The following is a 24,021-nucleotide window of genomic DNA, read 5'->3' as shown; positions in this document are numbered from 1 at the left end:
GAGCTCCAAAAGCCAGGGCCTCTTACTCTATGCCATGGTGCCTTGACCCACCCCCCAACCCTCCCACCCCCACAGCACCGTGCTGTGGTATGGAGGGGTCCTGGGAGTGGTGGAGGGTGACAAGCTTCCCGATGGCTGTGGGCTCCAACTTCAGCTCTGCAGAGCTGCCTGTGGCCATACCTGTACCTGGTCTTCTCTCACCTACCCACAGAGCTAGCCTCCCCAGATGTGGCTGCCTGCATCCCCAGGGCCACTGGCAGCTGCTGCGGAGAGAAGAGCTGGGTGTGGGGAGGGCAGGAGGGAGGGCCACTGGGCTCCCTTGGGCCCAGAGGATTGGCCAGGCCGCGCCCACTTGGCTGCACCTGACTGGAAGGTGTCCAAAGCCACTGTGAGCTCGGCCACTGGCCTGAGCCCAGCCACTGCTAGCCAGGAGGCCCACACCATGACGGAGCTGCCTCAGGGGCCACCAGAACCACCTTGGAGTCAGCGGTGAGGTGGGGAGGCCGCCGGCTGCACAGGGCACGATGGACAAATTCCGGATGATCTTCCAGTTCCTACAGTCCAACCAGGAGTCCTTCATGAACGGCATCTGCGGCATCATGGCGCTGGCCAGCGCCCAGATGTACTCGGCCTTCGACTTCAACTGTCCCTGCCTGCCGGGCTACAACGCGGCCTACAGCGTGGGCATCCTGCTGGCACCGCCGCTCGTGCTCTTCCTGCTCGGCCTGGTCCTGAACAACAACGTGTCCATGCTGGCCGAGGAGTGGAAGCGGCCCCTGGGCCGCCGGGCCAAGGACCCTGCCGTCCTGCGCTACATGTTCTGCTCCATGGCGCAGCGGGCCCTCATCGCCCCCATCGTCTGGGTGGCCGTCACCCTGCTGGATGGCAAGTGCTTCCTCTGCGCCTTCTGCACCGCCGTGCCCGTGGCTGCCCTGGGCAATGGCAGCCTGGTGCCCGCTCTGCCTGCCGCTGAGCTTGCCCGCCTGCTGGCCCGGGTTCCCTGCCCCGAGATCTATGATGGGGACTGGCTGCTGGCCCGAGAGGTGGCCGTGCGCTACCTACGCTGTATCTCCCAGGTAAGAGGCCCAGTTTCCTCTCAGGACCGCAGCAGGCCAGAGCTCATGCCGTGTGACTGCCCCTCAGTGGAGCTAGGTAGGGGAGTGTGAGGACAGAGCCTCCGGAGATGGACCCCACAACTTGGCTCTTCCCGCCTCCTCCAGCCTTGGGTCCGAGCTTAGACGCAGGCGAATTTGCATCCTTTTCCTCCTCTAGGCCTAGGCACAGGTGAGGTGGGGGCTGGCTACACCATTTGGGTACATTTCCCTGGCAAATAGCCCTCGCTGGTGCCTCCCTGCTCAGCAGTGGGCTGAGGGTCAGGTGCCTCGGGAGGGTGCAGTGGGCAAGGAGGGCACACTGTTGGGGTGACCTCAAGGACCGCCTAGCAGCCTTCTGGGCACTGCTAGGCAGAGAGCGGGTGTCAGCAAGCAGGAGAGACATGGGCACTCACTCCGATGAGCACAGAGCCTAAACTCACTGGGACTTTTTTTTTTGTGGCCAGCTTAGCCCACCCTGGGGGCAGGGCTGTTGCGGCATGTGGTGCCAGGGATCGAACCATGGTCCCTACACTACCTAAGCTTGCCTAAGCAGGTGCTTTAGATCACTGGCCTTTGCTGGGACTCTTGTCAGGCCTCTGTCACCACCCAGAGGGCCCTCCTAATGTCTCACCTGAGTGTCCAGGGGGCTCTAGGCCAGCCACACCAGGCCCCAGGTGAGGGCAGCTGTCCCCCAACATCACAAGCAGAAAGGTTTCAGGCTACCCAGCTGCTTCCGGCCTCCTGAGACTCAACTCTGAACTCAACTTTAGAATTCATTGGTTTCATCTCAAGACCAGAAATCTCCATGGAAAATTGGATTTCTGGCATCAGTTGAACCACAAGAGGACACAGCCCCTCTTGTTGCCCGCGAGCTCACAGAGCAGCGCAGGGAGCCTCGATCAAGCTCAGCTCTGCAGCTCCCGCTGGGCCCTGTGGCAGGCCTCTGCTCTTCCTGCATCTCCATTCTCTGTGCACCTGGGGGGGCCTGACCCCAAAGCAACCTGCCCCTGCCCCTGCCCCTGTGCCATGGTAACTTTGCGCCAAATGCCCTGTGCTTCACAGCAGAGTGCGTGCTTGTCTGGTTTGTCTGCGTCCCCTGAGGACCCAGCTCAGGGTCTGACAGGAAAGGTGCCCACTTGGGTACTGTCAGTCCTGAGAACCAAAGGACAGGTGCTGGAAGGGACCCTGGGCCAGGCAGGTCAAGGAAGCTGTCCTGAAGGCAAGCACAGCCCCAAGTCTTGAGGGGCACGACAAGGGCTCACAGTTGGCAGGCAGGGTGCCAAGTTTATCATCTCACGAGAGCCTCTGGAGGGTGACACCACCGCCAGGCCCATTCTCCAGGGCAGGAAACATGCAAAGAAGCCAGTGGCTCTGCTCCTGCTCAAGAAGCAAGCAGTGGAGGAGGCAGGATCTAGGCCTAGGTGGTCTCGGCCCCTGCTCCAGAGTTAAGCCCCTGCTACTGAGTTTCTTGCTACAGGATTGATTTCCTTCCTGCGAGGTAGGTCTATATATGCCCATTTTATGGGCGAGAAGATGGAGGCGAGAGGTGAGGTCACTTGCCCAGGTCTCACTGTCCCGGGCAAAGGCCCAAGAGTGTCGTGTGGGTCCAGGCGGCTAGGAGTGGGCAGCCGGGCGCACTGACACTGCCATCCCTGCAGGCGCTGGGCTGGTCCTTCGTGCTGCTAACCACACTGCTGGCCTTCGTGGTGCGCTCCGTGCGGCCCTGCTTCACGCAGGCTGCCTTCCTCAAGAGCAAGTACTGGTCCCACTACATTGACACTGAGCGCAAGCTCTTTGACGAGACGTGCACGGAGCATGCCAAGGCTTTTGCCAAGGTCTGCATCCAGCAGTTCTTCGAGGCCATGAGCCATGACCTGGAGCGCGGCCACACCCACAGGGCACTTGCCACGGCCACAGCAGCCCCCGAGGCCCACAGCTCCGCCCACGGCACCACAGAGGAGCGGGACAAGCTGCGAGGAATCACCGACCAAGGCACCATGAACAGGCTGCTCACGAGCTGGCACAAGTGCAGGCCCCCTCTGCACCTGGGCCAGGAGCAGCCTCTGCTGGGCAATGGCTGGGCGGGGGCTGGGCCCCGGGCCCCTCGCAGGGAGGTGGCCGCTTACCTCAGCAAAGTGTAGACGCACAGCAGGACGGGGGCTCTGGTGCTGGTGGGAGGCCGGGTGGCCCCGAGCCCCTGTGAGAAGGGAGTCCTGAAGTGTGAGCACCTTATCCTCCGCTGTGGTACTGCCCTACAGGCCTGGGGGCAATGGGCCAGCCCTCAACAGTATTAGAGTCAAAACTGGCTTAGAGTGACAGGGACAGAGGGCCAGCCCCTGGCATCCCTCCCAGAGAGGCCAGGTAATCCTGGCTCACCGCTTCTAGGGCTTGCATGCCCTGGACTTGCTCCTGCCTGTCACTTTTTTCTTTTTTACCTTTGCTCCTGGTACTAGTGGCTAAACCCAGAGCCTTTGCTACAACAATTTCAGCATTTTTAAATTTTGAGACAAGGCTTTCCTAAATCACTAAATTGCCCAGGCTGGGATTGAATTTAAGATCCTCCTGCATTATAGGTGGGCGCCCCCACACCTGGCTAACTTGCCTGTGGCTTTTTGGACCTTGCAGGCTTGTCCGTGGCTTTTGAAGATCTCTCTTCTCTAGCCTCAGGGACAGAGACCACCAGCCCTTCCGTGATCTCAGGCAGAGGCTGCTGGTAGAGCTGAGTAGGCCAAGGTGGACCATGTGGAGCTGACCTAGGGCCTCAGCTGGAGGGACATGCCTGCGGGTCAGGTGGTAAAACAGGTCAAGAGTCAGGTCCAGAGGGGAGGCCGGGCCATGTGGTTGCATGGTCCCTCCATGTTCATGGAGCGCCAAGTACAGGTGGCCTCCTGTATGGGTCTCTGGTGGCCACACCAAGGCCTTCATACCTCCGACTCATGAGAAAATGCCCAGGCCTTGAGAAGCATTCTTATTTCCTCACAAACCCACCCAGGTCTGAGGGACTCTCGTGTGCCTGGCAGCTGGAGTGGACATCACCCAGACCCTGGGGTGGGCAGCACTGGCCCCACCACTTCCAGACCACATTGCTGGCTGGGGGGTTCACTTTCTGTGCTTCAGTTTATCACCTGGGGATAAGGACATCTACTTCACAGGTGCGAGGTACCTAATGTTTGTTAATACCTGCCTCACGGAGGGCACAGGGCACTCAGAGAACAGAAGTACTCGAGCTGCTTGGGCAGGGAGGAGGAAGCAGGTCCCAGTTTAGCCTCTTGGCCCCTCATCTTTTGGCCCATTTGGGTCTGGGTCACTCGCCACATGCCCCAAGGTCTGGTTTCTGGCTGCAGTTGAGGGGAAGGTGGCTCTCTGGGGTGGGGTGGGCTTGGAGGGTAACAGGAGGGGCAGATGGGAAGCAGAGGGCTCAGCTTTGGAGTTAGCCTGTCCGTGAGGCGTGGCCGGAATCCGGCTTCTCCACGCGCTGCTGAGGAAGGGCGGGTGCCAGGAGCAGGCCCTGGGCCCTGTGTGGACTGAGGCAGGATCTGAAGCAGACACAAAGCAGAGTAACACGGCCTTGCCCACCACAGCCCGTGGGAGGGAGCGAGAGAGTCCTCAGGAGGGATGTTCCCCGCCTGAGCAGGGTACTTGGGGGAGAAGGAGGGAAGCCCGGTTGCCAATCAGGCTCCTCCCAGCAGCCTCTGCCAGGGGCCACGCACAGGGAGGGAGCTGAGCCCAGGCCAGACCTGGACGCCCCACCTGGCTGTTGCTGAGACCCTCCATGGTCCCCACCCCTGCTGCGTGGTGTGTGCTGTGAAGCCAGGCACAGGCTAGAGGCCAGGACAGGGCCGAGAACCCAAACCCAAACCAGCTGCCCCACTTCCTCCCCTGGCACCGCCCCCAGCCTTCTCCCCTCCCCTCCCTCGAGGCTGTTTTTCCACTTGCAGGGGAACATGTTCCGCCCACTCGTTCTTTCTCTTTTATGGAGTAAAAGGTGTCTCTAGACGCCCAGACCTAAAACTGTGGAGACAACAGCCCCAGGCTCTGCCGGTCTCATCCACCCAGCCCGGTGCAGAAGCAAGCTGGAGAGAGCAGGGTGGGCAGCGAGATACTTGGGGTGCAGCCAGCCCTCCTGCCAGCAGCGACTGGAAACCGCCTGGCAGAGGACGGACACAGATGCCTCTGCCCCCAGGTAAGGAGGACACCTCCCTGGGGTGTGCGGGGCCAGGCAGTCACTGGGCAGGGCAGGGACTGCCCCAGGGAGAGGCCCCAGCTTGGGGTCCAGACCCCTTCAGTGCCCAGGGAAACCCACTCCCACTGATGGTAGCTAGTCTGTCACAAGTCTGGAAGATGGCCTGACTGGTCCTCTGCCTATCAACACCCTGTTCTGCCATTGCCCCACGGGTAGATGGGTCAAGGTCCCCACAGGGACCCAATTAGGTGCCCAGAAATTGAGAAAGCAGAGAAGGGGGCAGAGAATGCACTTATCTTCAGAAATATATAGCTGAGTTCCTTTCTCAGGGGCCACTGGGGAAAATCAGGTTCCCCTGGTAACCACGTGGTTCGAGTGGGCTCACCCTGAGGCCTAGGCTGAGGGGGGGTGGTTAGGGCCTAGCCTGAGACACAGAATCGCTCCTCCCTCCACTCAGCTCCTCTGGCCCTGGAGTCTCATTTTCCTACCCGGGATGGGGAGGAACTGGGGACCACACCCAGGCCTAATGTCTGTGATGTGGGTGGGGCCTGGGAAGGGAGTGTGGGTGTCTCTTCTGGAGCCAGGGCCTTGGCCACTTCCTGACGCTGTAGGCTACCACTGCTTGGCGGAGGGTTGGCTCCGGAAAGGCTTCTCCCTGCTAGCGAGTGAGTAGGCTGCAGAGCTGGGAGCTGAGCGAGGCAGAACTGGATAGGACAGGACCCCTGAGTGGGAGACAGAAGGTGAAGCTCTGCTGCAGTCCAGATTCGCCTTGGTCCCTTCCGAGGCCCGGAAGGTCTCTAACCTCTGTCTGTCTGCAGTCTAGCAAAGTGCTTTACCCTCCTAGGGCTTCATTTCCTGCCTGGTCTCTGAATCCCCCACACCCTGGAGACCAACAGGATGAACAAACGCAGGGCCCTCCCTGTATGCTGGACAATTGCAAGGCATCATTTCCTTTACAGCATTCCTAGGAAACTTTTATCTGCTTTCCCCAGATGACATGCAGAGACCAGACTAGACATGGTGTGTGGAGAGCCAGAGGCCTCCACAGGGAGGGCCTATGCCCCCCAGGCTCACCACTCACTGGAAGCCCCTTTCCTCCCCTCTCCATAGCCCAGGCCTCGGGGCATTAGCACCCGCTGGAGCTGGAGTTCCACAGGACCTGGGCTCTGGCTCCTGCGGCACACCGGTGGAGGGCTTTGGGGAGGGATCGTGGGGAGCACTCACTGCTGCTACCATATGTTCCTTCTCCAGGGCCCGGGCTCCTTTGTTCCTCCCCAGCCTTCTCACACAGGCAGCCTCCTGAGCCTCTGTGAGTCTGCTGTTCCGTAGAGAGCACCAGGCTGCCGCAGGTGACAGAATGGCACAGCTTTGCCTAGCCTGCGGGTGGCCTCTGGCCCGCACTCCTTGCTAGCCCCACTGCCTTTTACCTCCTCTCTTGCCTCTGCCCCAGCCACCTGTCACTATGGCAGCCCTGATTGCGGAGAACTTCCGCTTCCTGTCGCTCTTCTTCAAGAGCAAGGATGTGATGATTTTCAACGGCTTGGTGGCACTGGGTACCGTAGGCAGCCAGGAGCTGTTCTCCGTGGTGGCCTTCCACTGCCCCTGCTCACCAGCACGGAACTACCTATACGGGCTGACGGCCATTGGAGTGCCTGCCCTAGCGCTCTTCCTCATCGGCATCATCCTCAACAACCACACCTGGAACCTGGTTACTGAGTGCCAGTACCGCAGGACCAAGAACTGCTCGGCTGCCCCCAACTTCCTGCTTCTAAGCTCCATCCTGGGCCGCGCGGCCGTGGCCCCTATCACCTGGTCCGTCATCTCTCTTCTGCGTGGAGAGGCCTATGTCTGTGCTCTCAGTGAGTTCGTGGACCCCTCTTCTCTTACGGCCGGGCCAGAGAACTTCCCTCGAACTCATGCCTTGGAGATCCTGGCCAGGTTCCCTTGCGGCGAGGGCCCAGCCAACCTGTCGGACTTCCGGGAAGAGGTTAGCCGCAGACTCAAGTATGAGTCCCAGGTAAATGCCAGGCAGAGGGAACCCTGTCTTCCCTGGGTGGCAGCTGGGCTGAGGTTCTGGGTCAGCCCTGAGGGCTCCAAGTTCTGGGAAAGCATTTGTGACTAAATCGTCAGCGGGCAGCTGGCCGGGGTGAGTTTGGTAGGCAAGGGTGGCAACTGGTCCTGAAGAGTTCTGGTGCGGGGTCTTGAGTGCTGGGCCTTGGTTGTGCTAAACACACACTGCCACTGAGCTCCAACCTGGAGCTTTAAATACGACAGAAGCTGGTTCTGACTTGACCTGTCACACAGAGGCCTTTGACTCTGCAAGCCAGCGCAGAAAGTCACTGTGGGCTGGTGGGCTCCAAGCCAGCACATCCCGTCCCAGCCCACTGGCCGGCTGAGCTAGGGAGCCCCCTGGAGGCCGGGGAGGGTGAGAGGAGACAGCATCCTTCGCTGTCCTCTGGAGTGCAGGGGCTGGGAAAAGCAGCACACCAAGCTGTGGTAAATTTAGCAACCCAACAGCAGGGAGATGGGAAGGAGCGTGTGGTCCTCTGAATGGCCTCCTGTCCTGGGAACGTAAGAGACCCAGGTGGCCAGAGACAGGCTGGTGACAGCACCGCAGATGGTGCTGCCTGCTGCGCACATGCCCACTGCTCCCGGCCCAGTAGCCAACGTGTCCTCACGTCCTGCCCTCAGCATGCTCACATCTGGGCGCTGGTGACCTCAGAACAAGGCAGGCGGTAGTGGTGAGGCTGGAGCCAAACTGGTAAGGACTCGGCCTCAGCCGGGAAGACTCCTCCCAGGGCTTCTGCAGTTCTCCTGCAGGTGGCCTGAGCCTGGCCTGGCAGCTGGGCTTGTGTGGCGTGGGGACAAGACCCTCAGCCTCCACAGAACCTCTGCAGCTACACGCTGGCCTTAGGCTGGGTTTTGATAGGGTGGGATGAGTCAGCCTGGGGTTGAAGCGGTAGCAGAAAATGCAGGGTATAAATGGCAGGAAGCCAGACGTGGTGGCACACACCTATAATCCCAGCACTTTGAAGGCTAATGTAGGAGGGTTGCTGCTAGTGCCAGGCCAGCCTGGACTACACAGTGAGATACCATCTCAAAATGTTTTTAAAAGCCAAGGTGAGGGCAAGCAACAGAGGGGACACAGGGCGAGGCCACCTGCAGCGGAGGCAGCCGCGCCCCTGAACCCTGCTTGTCCTCACCAGCTCTTCGGGTGGCTGCTCATTGGCGTGGTGGCCATCCTGGTGTTCCTGACCAAGTGCCTCAAGCACTGCTGCTCGCCGCTGAGCTACCGCCAGGAGGCCTACTGGGCGCAGTACCGGGCCAACGAGGACCAGCTCTTCCAGCGCACGGCCGAGGTGCACTCCAGGGTGCTGGCTGCCAGCAACGTGCGCCGCTTCTTCGGCTTTGTAGCTCTTGACAAGGATGATGAGGAGCTGGTTGCCAAGTTCGCGGTGGAGGGCACACAGCCGCGGCCGCAGTGGAATGCCATCACTGGGGTCTACCTGTACCGCGAGAACCAGGGCCTCCCGCTCTATAGCCGCCTGCACAAGTGGGCGCAGGGTCTGGCAGGCAACGGCAGGGCCCCCGACGGCGTGGAGATGGCCTTGTTCAGCTCCTGAGGGCCCCAGGGTCCTGCTCTCCACACACACAACCACCTGGGCCAAGCTGAAGCATAGCAGCTTGAACAGAAGCCTCCTGCCCCTGGTTTTTGGACAGACAGGGTGAAGGGACATGGTGTAGTCTGGGGTACAGAGTTCCAGTGGGAGACGTCAGCTCTGCAGGGGACCCTCAGATCCAAAAACCCCTCCCCAGATCCTGTCGCCACCAGCCTGCTTGGTTCATTGGTTCACAGCCTTTGGGAAAACCCTCCCAGAACTGGTCCTCTCTAGCAGTGCACCACAATGAACTGTTGGTGGATTGCGAGCTGAGAAGCCCCCAGCCTGGAGAGCCGCTGATGCAGTTAACTTGTGTCTAACTGCAGGGCACAGGGCTTGGCGCACTGCTGGAATGCTGCCTTCACGGTAGGCCTTTGGCCTGATTTTATATATTTAAGTTTTCATAAAGCTTTTCATACCACAGCAGACTAGCCTAGCGTCTGGTGACCAAAGGAGCATGGCCACACCCCACGGGAGGGCACAGAGCTAAACTGGGCCACACGGTGATGGTGATGCTGATGCTGGGAACCCCTGGGGTGAGATCTCTAGGCACCAGGATTTGGTGATACGATCAGGGTCAGAGGCAGCTGGCCTCCCTTGGAGGCATTTACTAGGCTGTGGCATGAGGCAGATCCTGCCTGCAGGATGGAACTAGCCCTGCCCAGCACAGGGACCCGCCAGCCCTGCCCCCACCTCTGGGCCCTCTCCCTCTGCTCCCTCCCCATGCTGCTGCCCCCCACCTCCCCACAGTGTTCTCCCTCCCTGGCACACAGCAGTCACTTCTCATGGAAAAGCGCTCAGGACAGTTCCGGCTTGGTGAAAGCTTTTAACTCTCTGGGGACCAATCCAAAAGACCTGGCTTCCACAGCCAGTGTGGTGTGCACCAACCTCCCACTCTACCCCACTTGGAGGGGAGCTCACTGGTCAGAGTGCGCCTGGCACCGTCATCAGGTGGGAAACCACCAAACCACTAGGCTGCCCTGGCAGCCCTGCTTTCCCACCATTCCCAGCCATGCCGCCCTCAGAGGGCCTTGGTACCAGTAGAGCTGAGGCTGTGCCCCGAAACTGAGGCTGCCTGCTCCTGAGTGCTTCAGACCCTGTCCACCAGGCAGAGAGGCAGGGAATAACACGGAGGGACACGGTTTTCTTGAGACTCCAAGATCCCAGAACAGCTGTACAATCTCATTGAGGAAAACAATGGCATTAACCAGTCCATAAAACAAACCATGCGAGGAAGAATGAAGCCTCGAGGGGAGGCCTGCAGCTCGGGGCAGAGCACTTGGCTGGGTGTGCAAGGCCCTGGGGTCCCTCATGGCACCACTCCTTCCCAATAAATAATGTAAATTGAACAAGGGGGGCACATAATTAAACAACGTCAGATTCTCTTTCATCCTGACAGAACTGCCCTACGGGCGCTGCAGAAAAGGCAGCCCTGTACAACAAGTCTGCGCGTGTCCAGGGGCCTCGCAGGGCTGAGCCGGCCCTGCTGCTGGTGCCATGCTGCCCAGGCCTAGTCTTCCTCCCGCACGGAGCTCCTGGCCTCCTCCACGTACTCCAGGGCCTTGGCCTTCACAGCCAACACATCCTTCTCGGCGCCGTGCTGCTTCTCATAGTCCAGGTAGCGTTTGAAGAAGAACTTCATTTTCTTAGGGGCCAGACTCAGATGAATCACCCGCTCAAAGATGTCACTGTGAGGAGAGAGGAACAGTAGCCCCATGAGTCCTGGCCAGCACGGCCGCTGGCCTTCAGACCCTCGCCCCTGCCTCACCAGGAACTCCATGTCCACCTTTATGTTTCTTTTGTTTGCTGAACACAGGGTCTCACTGTGCAGTTCAGGCTGGGCTTGCACTTGCACCAGTCCTGCCTCGGTCTCCCTAGTGCTGCCACGCCCAGCCCCTCACCCACCCTCATCATCCTTATGAACTCTCCTAAGGCCATGGGGGGACAGCACCACCCTTGTTTTCCCATTGAGCGCAGGCTTGCTTTCCTAAAGTTACCAGGCAATGACAACAAAGGTACTGGGATGGAGGGGCAACGGGGATGGACCTGTGAAGGAAACAGTATTTAAGACAGACAAAGTGGGGGACAGGGAGATAGCTCGGTGGCATAAACACCTGCCTGGCAAGCACAAGGTCCCGAGTTTGGTCCTGGTACTACAAAAAATAAAAATGACAAAACAGCCTGGTTGGTGGTACATGCTTAAAATCCCAGCACTCTGGGAGGCTGAGGCAAGAGGATCAAGGTTTCAACCCTTCCTGGGGAACCTAGTGACTGACATTGTGGTACAGAAAAATTTTTAAAGGGCTAAAAATGTAGGTCAGAGCAAAGGCTCTGCGTTCAACCTCCCCACCACCCTCATAGAAGGACCAGGTGCTCCATCTGCCTACCCACTGTGGCCCTCTGCCTGTGGCAATGCTGGGGACAAGGTGAGCTATGCAGTAACACTGTGACCCAGCCCTGGTCACCTCTCCCCTGCGCCTGCAGAGACCAGAGGCTGAAAAAGTGAGCGTGGCACGGGGCCAAGGCGGCCTATGAAGGCTGTTCTCCCAGATGAAACAAAGAACCCAGAGCATGTTGGAGGGCAGCACCCGCCTGCCCCGCCAGGCCCATGGACGGGCTTCCCCTCTCACCGGACTTCCTTCTGGCTGCCATGCTTGATGGTCAGGTCGATGTAGACCGACCAGACATCTGTGCGCTTTGGGTAGGTGCTCAGCATGTTCTCAAAAATGGCTCTGGCCCGCTCTGCATCTCCCAGTTGGAACTCCAGTTGGGCAAACTTGGCAAGGACGTCCATGTCTGCAGGGAGAGGCCACTCAGACACAGCAGGCCGACAGCCCTGGCTGACACCCTAGCGGGGGTGGTGACGCTGACTTCTGCTCTTTCTAGGGCCAGGGCTCACAGGATGGCAAAGCCCAATGGCAGGGGGGTGCTTAGAACTGAACAGGCACCTGGGCCCCACAGGGCCCTCTGTGGCGGCTGGCCAGGGCAGCTGGGCGTGCTGGAGCTCTCTGCTCCGCCACCCTTCGCAGAGCACCCACACCACCGTCCCACAAGAGCAAAGCCTGCCCTAGCTCCCAAGCTACGGCAGGACCCTGACAGACACCAGCCCGACCCCCAGATGCATGTCAGGGAGCCTGCGCCTCAGGCCAGCCCAGCACTCACGCTCCTTGGTAGGCAGGGACTCGAGGGCTCGCTGCAGCACCTGGCGACTGGCCCCCGCCTGGCTCCTCCGCAGAAGAAAGGCACCATACTTGATCCAGACAGCTTTCTCCTGACGGAAGCGCTTCAGCATACGGTTGTACAGCTCACTAGCTTCCTGTGGGAAACACAGCCCAGGCTGAGAGGGGTGTGCTGCTCACCAGCGACAGCAATGAAGACAGGCTACGCCGTTTACGAGACTAGAGAGGCTCACTGACGCCATGGCCACAGCAGGCCCAACTCCAGATGCGTCAGGCGAGGAAGAGTGCGCTCCTGCGACGAGGCAACACACAGCAGGGGAAAGGACAGGAGCTTCCCAACTCATCCTGCGTCCTTGAGGCCCTGGGCTGGTGGGGCATGGTGGCACAGACCTGGGATCCCAGTACCCTGAGAGGCTGATGCAGGCATGCCACGGGCCAGGCAATTTAGCACCTCAGAGACATCGTTATCAAACTAGAGAGGGGCTGGGGCTGTACATGTAGTTCACACAAAGGCTGGGCTCTATCCCCAGTTAAAACAAAACAACAAGCAGGCCTGGTGGAAGAGGAATGTGAGAGCGCCAGGCCAGGCATGGTGACGTACAACAGAGCCTCGGGAGGTGGAAGCAGGACAACTGTGCCAGCTGCCAGCCGGCTACAGAGTGAGTCAGGCCAGCTTGAACTCAAAAGCCAGACCCTGGTCCCCCAGAACCAACCAACCAACTAAAAATAACCCCAAAGAATGACGGGACCAGGTGAGAAGGACCCCTTAGGGCAGGAATCCCTCTTGTCCGCCAAGCACCATGTGCCAGGGCACAGAGCAGGGACCACTGTCCCTCTCTCGAAGGCAGCACTTCTCACCTCCTTTCCCGACCTGGAGGTGGACGTGAAGGGGGCCAGGAGTCTGGGAGCGCGCCTGGGCAGGACAGGACTCCCACTCAGGGTTCTCTCTGAGGCTGCCCTGGGGCTCCCAGGAGGTCCGGAGGCGGCGTGGACGGGCCTCCTACCTGGAATTTCTCAGACTTGGCATAGATGTCGGCCAGGTGGAGAAAGACCTTGAGAGGCTCGTTGTACTGCACGGCGCGCTCGAAGACCCTGCTCAGGGACTCGGGAGAGCCGTACATGTTCTCCAGGTTCAGCAGCGCCACCCACACGTTCAGCTTCTCCTGCTCCTCTCTACAGAGGACACAAACCCATCAGCTTGGCACAGCAGGCTGCTTCCATTAAGGGCTGGGTCAACCGCTGCCTCCCCCAGGCTCTACCTGTCCTGACGTCCACCCCAGGGGCAGGCACTACGAGCTCAGGCCCGAGCTGCCCAGGCAAGGCTGCCCCGCCTCCCCATTCCCGGCATGGAAGCCCTCAGATCACGCCAGCCTGTGTCCTGGGTGGGATTCAACAGAACTGCTCTACATCCTCACTAGGCTAAGGACACTGATTCCACTGGGCTGGGAAAATGCTGCCGGCGGGGCCTGTGTGGCAGCTGCCTTTCTGTTCTGCTTGTTCCTAACCGGGTGTCTCCCTTATGGGTAGAGACTCTGGTGAGTGCCACCCACGGCTATTTCAGTGAAGAGGCCCATGGAACATAAATAAGCAGCTCTGTTCCGCAGACACTGCAAACCATGTTCCCTGGCACAGCTGCACTCGCTGCTGTTGCCGCCTGCAGAGAAGGAACCCACAGGCGCGGGTTCTGTAAGCCAGAGCGGGGGCTACACACTGCTCCGGGTCTAAAGACCCCGCCCCAGCGCAGGGGAGACGCAGCTGGACCTGAAGGAGATGGTCTTCAGGGCCCTCTCGGCCACGGCCCGGGCCTTCTCAATCTCCGTGGCTTGCAGGTGGAAAGCCATGTACTGCAGCCACAGAATGGAGCTGTCAGGGGAGCTCAGCACCAGCCGGTCAAAGTCGTCCGCAGACTCCGGCTGTCTCCCAGGATCCATCAGAGCCTCCTCGACACGGGACAGCTCCCTTTCTGCCTTCTGCTTTTCCATCTCTCGTTCCTTCTTGCTCTTCTTTTTCTGCTGTGAAGGCCGAGAAGTGAGTGAGCTGTGTGCTCCCCTACGACCAGCGCAGATCTGTGCTGGTAGCCATGCTGAGCGGGCTAGGCCTCCCAGGGCTGGCTCTGTGATGCTCCGGGCTGGCCTGGTGCCACCCCCACCCTGGCACAGCAGGACAGGAGGAGAAGGCCCAAACCTGGGACCCAGGGATCCCTGAGAGAAGCCTAGGACCCAGGAACACAGCACCGTGGCTTGGCGAGGCGTCTCCTCCTCCTCACTGTCAGAGCTCTCTCCTCGAGGCGGCAAGGCAGGGGTCAGAGAGTCGAGCCCCACATCCCACAGGAAGCCTGAAGAGATTCGCAGCCGGGGCACTTCTGCGGGCTTGGTCAGTGTCCCCTGCAGGATGGTGAGGGGTGAGGAGAACACTCAGCTCAGGCTGCCCGAGGAGAGCACAAGAGACCCTCTCCGTCAGGCCAGGCTGGGCATAAGCACTCTACAAAAAATTATTTAGGTAACAGATTTATAAAACATACGTATACGGAGAAATACTCCTGAGATAACAGTGCAGTAAGTCCCTGACTCAGGAATGAGTTGTTTGGGGAGAATGTTTGTAAGTTGGATTCACTCATAAAGTCCAACAAGGTGAGTCTTGTACACCTCTAACACAAATACACACAAGAGTCAGAAGCTAGTATAGAGCTGGGACAGAGGTGAGCAGAGCTCTGAGGACATGGGGTGCAAGCCCTGCCTGGGGCTGGGAGCCCCTCCACACCCCTCCTGTGTCTCTTAAAAACACAAGTCAGAGTGGCTAAGTCTCTGTTTGCCACCTGCTTACGTTCACTCAGTGCCACCTACCCAGCACACGTGAGGGGCTCACTTACGCAGGCTCCTCTGGGGTGAGGAGTCCTCTTTCAAGGAGCGACAGCCAGCTGAGAAGCCAGCACAGCCCCTGTGAGCCCAGAGCTTCGGGAGGCAGCCACAGACTCTCTGGCTCGGCTGCCCCCACATCTGGAGCCGGCCCTCACCTTTGTCTCCTCTATCTCCTCTTCTCCCTCACGGTAATACACTTCCACGCCACTGTCATCCTCCTCCAGAGGACAAGCTCTCTTCTGCCTCTTGTTCACTCTTTCCTAGGACAGCAAGCAGGAAATGCTGCTCTGGAGCATCTCTGGCGCCCAGCTCAGTGCCAACCCTGGCCCCGCCAGTGCCCACGTCCACACGAGCCTCTGCAGGTGGCCGGGCTGGCCTCTCCAACACCCCTCTTCCCGAGGTGCTACCCCGCTCCTCTCCCCACTCACCTGTGCTTCCCCAGAGTCCTGGCGCTCCTGCTTGCCAGGCCTCTTCGCCTTCATCTGCTCCTTGCTGGGCAGCTGCCCCCCTGCCTCCCCCTTCAGGTTCTTTTCTTTCCTTTCCTGACTCTTCTTCATTCCCTTTTTGTCCCTCTCCTTCTGAAGGACCAGTTCTGGGGAAACAGACAGCACATCTGGCTCCCCGGTGTCGGCGGGGAGGAAGGACAACTCTGCCAGGTTCTTGTTGTGGTTCAGCCTACAGCAGGTGGAGAGGGATGGTGGAAAGTGACGACAACGCAGGGCACTGGGCCTGTGGGCACACGGAGGCCCCTTCTCGCCGGCCTTGCTTCTCGACCCTGCCCCTGCTAGGACCCCCTCGGCACTCAGGTACAACATGCACATCTGAGCACGCCTGCATGCAGCTTAGACAGCAACAACAGTGGCCACATCTGTTCTGGGCTAACGCTGGGACAGAAGGTTCCAAAGGCCCTTCCTTCAAGAACACTGTGCCTGGCTGCCTACGCCATTCTGCTTCAGTGTATCCTGAAATCTCCCAGGGCTCCCAGACAAAGGGGCTGGAGTCATACCACAGAGACAGCGATGGGCGGAAGGCAGAGAGGAAGCACCCACCTGAGGACCTTGGCAGTGAGCAGCCTCCCTTCAGGCAAGTATCTGCTATAAAGGTCCTTCCTGGCCGGGACACTCTGGGAGACATGGGAGAGATGGGCCAAGCCCACAATGGAGGGGCCAAGGCTGGAAGGACAGAGAGAGAGGAAGCCTGTGGTGATAAGGGTTAACAGATTCCCAGCAACACCCAGGAGCTCCATTTTTGTCCCAAGCTCATGGTGTTCTGCAGGATCAAGTGGGCCTTGTAAACTGGAGTTACGAGGCGTGAGGGTGTCACTGGGGACTTCTCTTTTTGTGGTGCTGGGGATGGACCCTTGCACTTGGCAGGCAAGCGCTTTCCTCCTCAGCTACACTCAGCTACCTGGGAATGCGTGACCCCACATCAGAGCACCACAATATCGAAATCACATATTCCTGGGCTGACAGGGAGGGAAAGAGAAGGAACACAGGAAAGGCTGCACATCTGGGGCTGGGAACAGTGTGATTTTACAGAATATTTACAACTCATGACCAAACACTAAGTCAGAGAAAACCCAGAACCAACCTGAGGTCAAACTGCAATTGAAAAAAACACATATCTTCTTTGTCCAAAAACATCAAGCAGAAATAATGCAAAACTTTTACAAAGTATTTACAAACTTGGACTTTCAAGTTTTGTTTCCTTTACGTTTATGTCAAAACTGTGTGGAGGTGGTGGTCACCAGAATAAGACAGGTGGCCCAGCTCACTTACCCCAGGAGCACACCATGTGGCTTGATGGCCCTCACGTAGCCCCGCAGAAGCTGCCCTTCCTTCACGTCCTGCATGGAGTTAATCTCGGGATCTTCTACTTTGCTTTTGGTCTCAGGGTTCGTCCTAAAGGAATGCAAGGCTCACACACACATTCAACTTCTCACCCTGGCACACCTCGGCACCCCGCAGGAACTGCTCTTTGCAGGTGGAAATACACCTCTGGGCTTGTCTGCAGCAGGACGCAACCTCTAAAGCCTCACTGCTCTGCCAGGCCAGGCCCTGGCATCCAAGAGCTGCTGTGATGAAACAAGGTGATGCTCACTGAGCCAGAGGCATCTGCCTGTGAGCCTGGTCTAAAGCACCTGCCCTTCTCCCAGAGCAAGCAGACCCCAGGCCAGTCCCCTCCACGCACCCTCAGCCCTACCATGGGGGCCTGGGCACTCGAGCTCTCCTCACCAGCACCGCCACCTCGCAGCCGTGGGCCCAGAGCTGCATGCCTGAGCCTCTCTCCGTGGGCCCACAGCCGCACGCCTGAGCCTCTCTCCCGGGAAGCAAGAGGCTGGCAGACGGCTCTTCCAGCAATACAAACATCCCAGCTATTGTGGGTAAGAGGTTCAGGGTGTGAGGAGCATGAGCAGAGAAGAGGGGTGGGCAGCGCAGAGCCCTGCACCCGATCCAGAGGCTCCACAAGGTCCTCTGAGCGAGTCCTCGGCTCTGATCCTGACGGCACTCAGACCTACCTGGATGATCGTAGTGACAAAGTCAACACGTGGTCTGCAGCGGACAGGACGTAACATCTGCTGGGAAAGAAAGGGAGACGCTCGGTGGTCAGCAGCTCTGGAGAGTGCAGGCTCTTACGGGGCCACGGTGGCACACACCACTCAGCCCCACACCGAGGCAGGGGAGTTACTGTTTTTAAGATCACTATGAGTTCAAGACCAGCCTGAACTACATCACTAGTCCCTTTCCCACAACACGCACACATGCACGCATGCACGCGGGTGGAGCTTCGGAGGTGGAACACATCTCAGCAGAAGGGCAGTGCCAGGCCTTCCCACAGCATGTCTTCCTTTCTAGGAGGCACCAACCCTCAGAGCTGGAAAGGGCTCAAGGGCCTGTCTACCTTCAGCCGAAATTTATGACCCACATCTGACAGACTGAGGAAGATGCAATGTAATGCTACTCATGGGTCCAGTTGTCATAAAAAGTATTTAAAATAAATTTGTCCCTCACAACCATGCCCTCATTTTGAGAGCCTCAAGAAACAAACCAGACACAGTTCTGGACATCTCTGGACTCCATCATGTGCGTCTCCCATGCCTTGGGGGTTTCCTGTGTGGGCTGCCTCTGATCTGTGCTGGACAAGCACAGGGACACGGAGACGGCAGAGGACAGGGACTATCTGCCCCCCTATTCACCGAAGGCATCTGCTCCACACTACAGCCAACTGCACGGCATCACACCACAATCTGCCTCCTGATGGACAGCTTGTTCGGGCCCCACGGGGCCTAGGCATTGACGCAGGTCACACTTAAAGCTCCCTTTTCCACCTGTTATCCACTGTGGACAGGCTGTCTGCCTTTATATAATACTTACTGAGAGATTAAAAACACTGTTTCAAATGCACAGGAGCAAATGACTTGGACAAGCAAAGCACAAACCAAACATAAACAGCCGAGAAACTTAGCGACCAAAAGAGGGAAAAGTAATCAAAATGGAGGCTTTTGCCAAAAGCGAAGAGCTAAGGGCACGCGGCGTTGGAGGGGACTGAGAGGCAGCAGCTATGCGCACCCTGCACACAGGCCTCACAGCACACGGTGAGGCACGGACGTCACCTCCCTGCTTGGCTCATGGCAAGACAGCGCAGCGCTACGAGCCCACACAGCTGCGGAGACATTCACCGCAGCATGACTGTCTCGGGAGAACTGGTTGCACACACGGAGATAACAAGCAGGAGAGCTGGGCATGGGGGTGCACGCCGGGAACCCCAGTTACTCAGGAGGCTTGGGAGGAGGATCTGAAGCGCAAGGCCAGGATGGGTGACTTGGAAGAACAGGCCCAGTGTTTCCTCCCAGACATGTTGCCTTCCTTGAGAGGCCTCAGAGCCTGAAGAGCAGGAAGGGCCTCAAGGGCCTGCCTAGCGCATGACATATGACCCACATAGAAGAAGGAAACTAACTTAGTGCTACTCACAGGACCCTTTGCCTCAAAGTACAAAACTAAGAAAGGCTAGAGACTTAGCTTGGCAAGAGAATATTTATGGGCTCAATCCTCAGCCCCAGTAAAAATACTAAGCAAATGTTAAAAATAAAGTGAAAGAACAGGGTAGATTTAGATACATCAGCATGGAAAAGAAGTCTGTAACAGACTATTACGGGAAAGATGCAAGCTGCAGAACAAGACATAAAATGGAATTCTATTAATTATTACATGAGGAAAGCCGTATCTACCTACATGCGGAAGTCTGGAAAGAGAGATCAAAGCACATGTCACAAGAAGTGGTGGAAAGAGAGAAGTGACAGGAATCTGCATTTGGTATCCTATATACTTGTTTTCTTGTGGCATAAAACCACGTGTAAGCCAGGAAAGGTGGTGCATACTGCAACCCCAGCGCTCTGCGGGGTAAGGCAGCAAATCACAAGCTCAAGGCCAACCTTGGCAACGTAGGAACTCAGTGAGACCTTGTTTCAAAATGAAAAATAAAAATAATTTAATGGGCTGGAGATACAGCTCAGCGGCACAGCACTTGCCTATCATGTGCAGGTCCTGAATTCCATCCCAAATACCACGAAACAGACAAACAAAAACGCTGATTATTTCCAATCTAGAAGAAATCTCACCAGTTTCACAGTAAGCAGCAGGAGAAAGGTGAAAAGGGAAATAAACGTGGCTCACCTGACAATTTTCTGCGGCATGAAGTCCTCCAGGGGTGTCTCAGAGTAGGAGTCGCTCACATGAAATACACTGACTGTCCCCGTCTTCCCAAAGGGGAAGGCAACAGTCAAGCCCTCGTTGGGCGTCACTTTTACCACACGACCCATGGCCACTTCTCCTTTCTCAAGCTTGTGAGGACCTGGGAAGAAAGTGAACCTGATTCAGAGAAGAGGAAAGGACAAGAAAAACAGCTAGGAGCTGTTGCACACCTATAATCCCAGCACCCCGGGAGGCTGGGACAGGACAATTAAAGGCCAGCCCGGCTTCGGCAATTTGGTGACTTAACAAGTCCCTGTCTCAAAATTAATAATAACAAATGGCTAGGGGTATGGCTCAGTAGAATAAGTGCTTGCCTGGCAAGCACAAGGTCCTGAGTTCAATTACTGGTCCCACAAAAAAAAAAAAAAAAAAAAAAAAAAAAAAAAAAGGCTGGGAGTGTATCTCAGTGCAAAGGCCTTAGGGTCAACCCCCACTAAAAGACACCCGCCCCATGAATGAGCATATGGTTCAGTGGTAGAGGAGCGACCTGCTTGTTCCAATAAATAAAAAGCAAGCAGCCAAAATCCAGGACAGACCGAGGGAGGTGGAGATGGCTCTACTTGGGCTGGATCAAAGCGATTCTGAGACCCACTAACCACACCATGCACCTGAGGTCCCTAGGGTATGCGGCAGACAACACTTTCTGAGGGACTTGGGAAAACCAACTGTCAGCAATGATGACTCAATGACAAGGTAAGAAAGGCCAGAGACCAAAGTCCCAGCGCAGACTTTTTCCAGGATATGACCCAACAGTGCGGGCGTCGTTCAGCCGGGCAGTAACTGATGACCTGCCCCCACTACTTCCTGCCAGGTACTGCTTCACCCCATACCTATCAGTGAGAGACACAAGAAGCCCTTGGAGCAATCTGGGCCAACCACAGTGGCCCTCAAGGCCTGGCCCATGTGGAACTTCTTATCTGGATGTTTCAGAACCTACAAGGATGGACCAAAACAAATAAATAAGATTTTTTTAAATGTCAGCCCGTGATGCTTTAAGAAAGACCTACATCCATCCCACACCATGACATTTAAGACTCCAAAGCAATTATGTCCCAAACCCTTCATGAGTGCGGAGTTCCTTGTGCCCACTGGGTGCACACATAGTCAAACTTGGCCAGTGTCTCCTCTCCAGTGTCCTCACCTACACTAACCTTGAAGCTGAGAGACATGAGCAACAAGGGAATTCTCCCCCGGATGTCTGGCGCGATGTCCACTTCGAGCCATTTTTTGACCACGTTGTACTAGGGGAAAAAATGGGAGCCATGGGAAAGGGGAGATACAAGCATGGTTTTATTTTTCCTCTTTTAAAATTAACTCTCCTAACACCACAAGACTGCAAGGGGCCTAACTGCACACAAGGGACAGGAAGCAGCACACACACAGCAGTCGACACCCTCTTGGCCCCGCCCAATCTTTCTCACAGGAGCGGGGTGCCCCCCAGAGTCACCTCAGTGTACTGGTTTCCAGAGGCAAGCAAGGAACTCAAAGGTGTCCCCACTGGGCAGATCCACCAAGCTCTGGTCTGCCTACACCTCCAGGGCCAACATTTTAATTCTAAGTCTTTTTTTGGTGGTACTAGGGATGAACCCAGGCTTTCAGACAAGCTACAAGCATGCTACCACTAAGCTGCAGCCTCAGCTCTTCTTTGAAAGTGGTAATCTGAGGTCTGGGGAGATAGATCAGTGCTTAAGTGCCGTCTAGCAAGCACTTAAGGACCTTGTGCTCCTGAGTTTGACCTACAGTATCAATAAAATAAAATGAAATTGTAATTTGAGATAGGGTCTTGCTGAGTTGACCAGGCTGGCCACAAGCTTACAATTCTCCTACCTCACCCTCCTAAGTGGCTTTGCTTACTCACTTTAGACTTTGATTCTTCACTACACAGCGTCCTGCCCTACACCCAGACTCTGGTCTTCAAGTCAGTACAATAAAAACTTCTAGGAGCCACTATGCACAAAAGCCAGGCCCCTCAGGGATCAGTCTAAGCATCACATTGAATAAGCATGCAAATCGTCAGATGCAGCGACACACATGAAGCAAGGCACGCTGCTGAAAGATGCAGGACGGCTCAGTCGGGACGGGAGACCGTGCCAAGTCCCAGAGAGGTCAGGCGACAGGGACAGGGAGAGTCCAGCATGAATGCAGAGAGATTTTCAGTGACTACTAGGTGGGAGAGGTTGGGCAGGCTACTCTAGGGCATCCAGGCCAAGGAGCAACAGGTAACTAAAGGCACCAAGTGCCAGACACGTTCAGAGAGATGCACGTGGGAGAGCAATCTGGCCAAAGGAAAGCGCACCGGCCTCAAGGCCCGCACAGCCCAGGCTCCTCCGTGCCACCCTCCATCCATGCAAGCTACGCAGCTCTCTTCCCCTCTGGGAACCCCGCTGTAGCCGGGCTCAGAACATACTGCTCTGCCCTGCAGCTGGCAGCCAAGATCAGCCCCACGCTTACCTTAGAACTCGCTCCATGACTTTCCTCTTATGTACAATTAATCTACTAACATGCTGACTTGCAAGCCACCTGCTATTCTGATGGTCATAATTTAGCTCCCCTAGTAGACTAGAAGTTTTCCAGCAGAGGCCACATGTCACCTCCAATAAGCTCAGCATGGCAACACACAGAGTCCACTGCATAGCCGTCCCCCACCCCCCGCAGAAGGGTGGGCCTGCATCGCAGATGCCAGTTACCTTCTTTAAGAAGCAAGTCACAGTCTGACCAGCCTGGTACTGCTGCATCGTCTCCACAAGGCTGGCTGAGTAAGTGCTCAGGGCTGTGTGGCCATCCTTCTGCAGCTCACTATTCACAGAAAGGCAATGGAAGGGAAGAGCCACCTCTGAACACGGTTTCTGCTTAGAAACCCTCTCCCCCGTAACCTTGACCATACAGGACTCCCCCTTGGTCCTCATTTCTGACTTCTCTCCGAAAAAGGGGATTTCACAATACTGACCAGAGGGCCGGACTCTTCCAGGCCCTTCACCAGGAGGTGAGCCCGCTGGGAAGCGGGAGCCTACGATCTCCTTCATAAGGGCTCAGAAGTAAAGCTGCTTTGCAGTACGTGAGCGCTTGTTTCGGGCTGCAAAGCTCCTTCCATGGATTGTTTCCCCTCGAACTGCTAATGACGCAGCCAGGACTGCGGGCGCAGCTAGGCAGAGTGAGACCCTGAGTTCAATCCTAGCACTGCAGAGCACAAAGCAAGCTGAAGAGTGCAGCCCCAAGCACCCATCCTTCCCGGGGCACCTGCTGAGTAGACGCTGGGCTGGCGTTGCAGTCCGAGGCCCACGCTCGTAGGGGTGAGGGTAGGGTAGGGGTGGGACTCAGTCCACAAAGCAGGGCCTTAGTACTAAGGAAATGCGCTAACTCGGACAAAGAGACAAAGCCTCGCACCAGCACAGTTAAGAGGCCTTGGGGTTCTTGATTCCAAAGCCTGCTGCTCTTCCCATGGGATCATGCTACTGGGGTCTCCCTTACCTTGGCCGAATGCTCAACTCCGGGATGGTCCGAATAAATCCGGGGTGACTTATTGGGAGGAACCTGGAGAAACAAGTCAGTCAAATGACTTTTCTTATCCTTGGTAAGAGGAAACTGTCCTGTCTAATCCCTTAGGATCACCTAATCTGAAAAAGCCTGAAAAGAGCCAGGTGTTGTACCATAGCCTGTAATCTCAGCACTCAGGAGGCTGAGGCAGGAGCATCATTCTGAATTAGAGGCCAGTCTGGACTAAGCAAGTTCAAAGACAGCCTAAACTGTATAGTGAGACCCTGTCTCACAAAAAAAAAAAAAAAAAAAAAAAAAAAAAGAAAGAAAGAAAAAAAAATCCTTCCATACCACACTCTTTCATTATAGAAACAAAGAAGTCTAAGAGGAAAAAAAAAAAAAAAGACTTACAGAAGATTCCACCATTAGTGCCCAAAATTAATACGCAAACTACTGGTCAGACTGTGAACTTGTTGCGTTTGTTTTTTTGGTGACACTAAGGATTTCCATAATGCATGGCATGGTCCATGTGCACTGAGTGAGTGTCACCAAGGGTGCTGAGGAGGGTGAAAGACGACAGCTCTGAGCAGCAGCTGTAAGCCCGGCAGTCTCCTAAGTGCCCTTTCAGTCTTCCCATGAACTGCAAGGCGGTCAACGGCCAGTACTCGCAATGGGTAAGCTCAGAAAATGAAACTGAGCTGGGCATGGCACGCATGCCGGTGATCCCAGCATTGGGCGGCCGAGGCAGGATCACTGTGAGCTCAAGGTCAGACTGGGCTACCCAGTGAGGGCCTGCCTCAAGGGGAAACGAAGAAAGAAACCA

General features: G+C 56.8%; 3 protein-coding genes across 5 annotated transcripts in view; 2 read left to right on the top strand and 1 right to left on the bottom strand.

Moving 5' to 3' along the window:
* Positions 1-524: 524 nt before the first annotated feature.
* Calhm1 (calcium homeostasis modulator 1) lies at positions 525-3,235 on the top strand. Its single transcript, XM_004631502.1, has 2 exons — positions 525-1,076; positions 2,753-3,235. The coding sequence occupies exons 1-2, from the start codon at positions 525-527 to the stop codon at positions 3,233-3,235; spliced, it is 1,035 nt and encodes a 344-aa protein (XP_004631559.1).
* Positions 3,236-4,787: 1,552 nt separating this feature from the next.
* Positions 4,788-9,631, top strand: Calhm2 (calcium homeostasis modulator family member 2). 2 transcript variants are annotated; one of them, XM_004631501.2, is made up of 3 exons: positions 4,788-5,277; positions 6,529-7,294; positions 8,484-9,631. In XM_004631501.2, exons 2-3 carry the CDS (start codon positions 6,740-6,742, stop codon positions 8,898-8,900), a joined length of 972 nt encoding a protein of 323 aa, XP_004631558.1. In that variant the 5' UTR covers positions 4,788-5,277; positions 6,529-6,739; the 3' UTR covers positions 8,901-9,631. The 2 variants fall into 2 exon arrangements, with proteins under 2 accessions (XP_004631558.1, XP_023571409.1); XM_023715641.1 differs by lacking the exon at positions 4,788-5,277 and adding an exon at positions 5,292-5,942.
* Positions 9,632-10,066: 435 nt separating this feature from the next.
* Positions 10,067-24,021, bottom strand: part of Pdcd11 (programmed cell death 11) — a 43,759-nt gene continuing 29,804 nt past the window's right edge. Inside the window, exons 21-36 of one of the 2 annotated variants that reach the window (XM_023715626.1) lie at positions 23,193-23,255; positions 22,412-22,520; positions 20,876-20,965; positions 20,555-20,657; positions 19,647-19,824; positions 17,492-17,548; positions 16,752-16,874; positions 16,023-16,145; positions 15,402-15,648; positions 15,129-15,233; positions 14,350-14,499; positions 13,877-14,127; positions 13,120-13,288; positions 12,099-12,252; positions 11,567-11,732; positions 10,067-10,624 (exon numbers count right to left, since the gene is read on the bottom strand). In XM_023715626.1, the coding sequence (XP_023571394.1) occupies positions 10,447-10,624; positions 11,567-11,732; positions 12,099-12,252; positions 13,120-13,288; positions 13,877-14,127; positions 14,350-14,499; positions 15,129-15,233; positions 15,402-15,648; positions 16,023-16,145; positions 16,752-16,874; positions 17,492-17,548; positions 19,647-19,824; positions 20,555-20,657; positions 20,876-20,965; positions 22,412-22,520; positions 23,193-23,255 (2,266 nt within the window). In that variant the 3' untranslated portion in view covers positions 10,067-10,446. The remainder of the gene's footprint in view (positions 10,625-11,566; positions 11,733-12,098; positions 12,253-13,119; positions 13,289-13,876; positions 14,128-14,349; positions 14,500-15,128; positions 15,234-15,401; positions 15,649-16,022; positions 16,146-16,751; positions 16,875-17,491; positions 17,549-19,646; positions 19,825-20,554; positions 20,658-20,875; positions 20,966-22,411; positions 22,521-23,192; positions 23,256-24,021) is intronic. The other variant, XM_023715627.1, reaches the window with a different exon arrangement.

Source organism: Octodon degus, unplaced genomic scaffold (assembly GCF_000260255.1).
Source record: "Octodon degus isolate 3935 unplaced genomic scaffold, OctDeg1.0 scaffold00042, whole genome shotgun sequence".
NCBI lineage: Eukaryota > Metazoa > Chordata > Mammalia > Rodentia > Octodontidae > Octodon > Octodon degus.
Note: the sequence above shows the minus strand (reverse complement) of the source record. Positions and strands in the feature narration are given on the sequence as shown.

Coding starts and splice junctions, on each gene's coding strand:
- Calhm1 (XM_004631502.1), top strand. CDS start 525: ATGGACAAATTCCGGATGATCTTCCAGTTCCTACAGTCCAACCAGGAG. Junction 1,077..2,752: donor ACCTACGCTGTATCTCCCAG/GTAAGAGGCCCA, acceptor CCATCCCTGCAG/GCGCTGGGCTGGTCCTTCGT.
- Calhm2 (XM_004631501.2), top strand. CDS start 6,740: ATGGCAGCCCTGATTGCGGAGAACTTCCGCTTCCTGTCGCTCTTCTTC. Junction 7,295..8,483: donor GACTCAAGTATGAGTCCCAG/GTAAATGCCAGG, acceptor TGTCCTCACCAG/CTCTTCGGGTGGCTGCTCAT.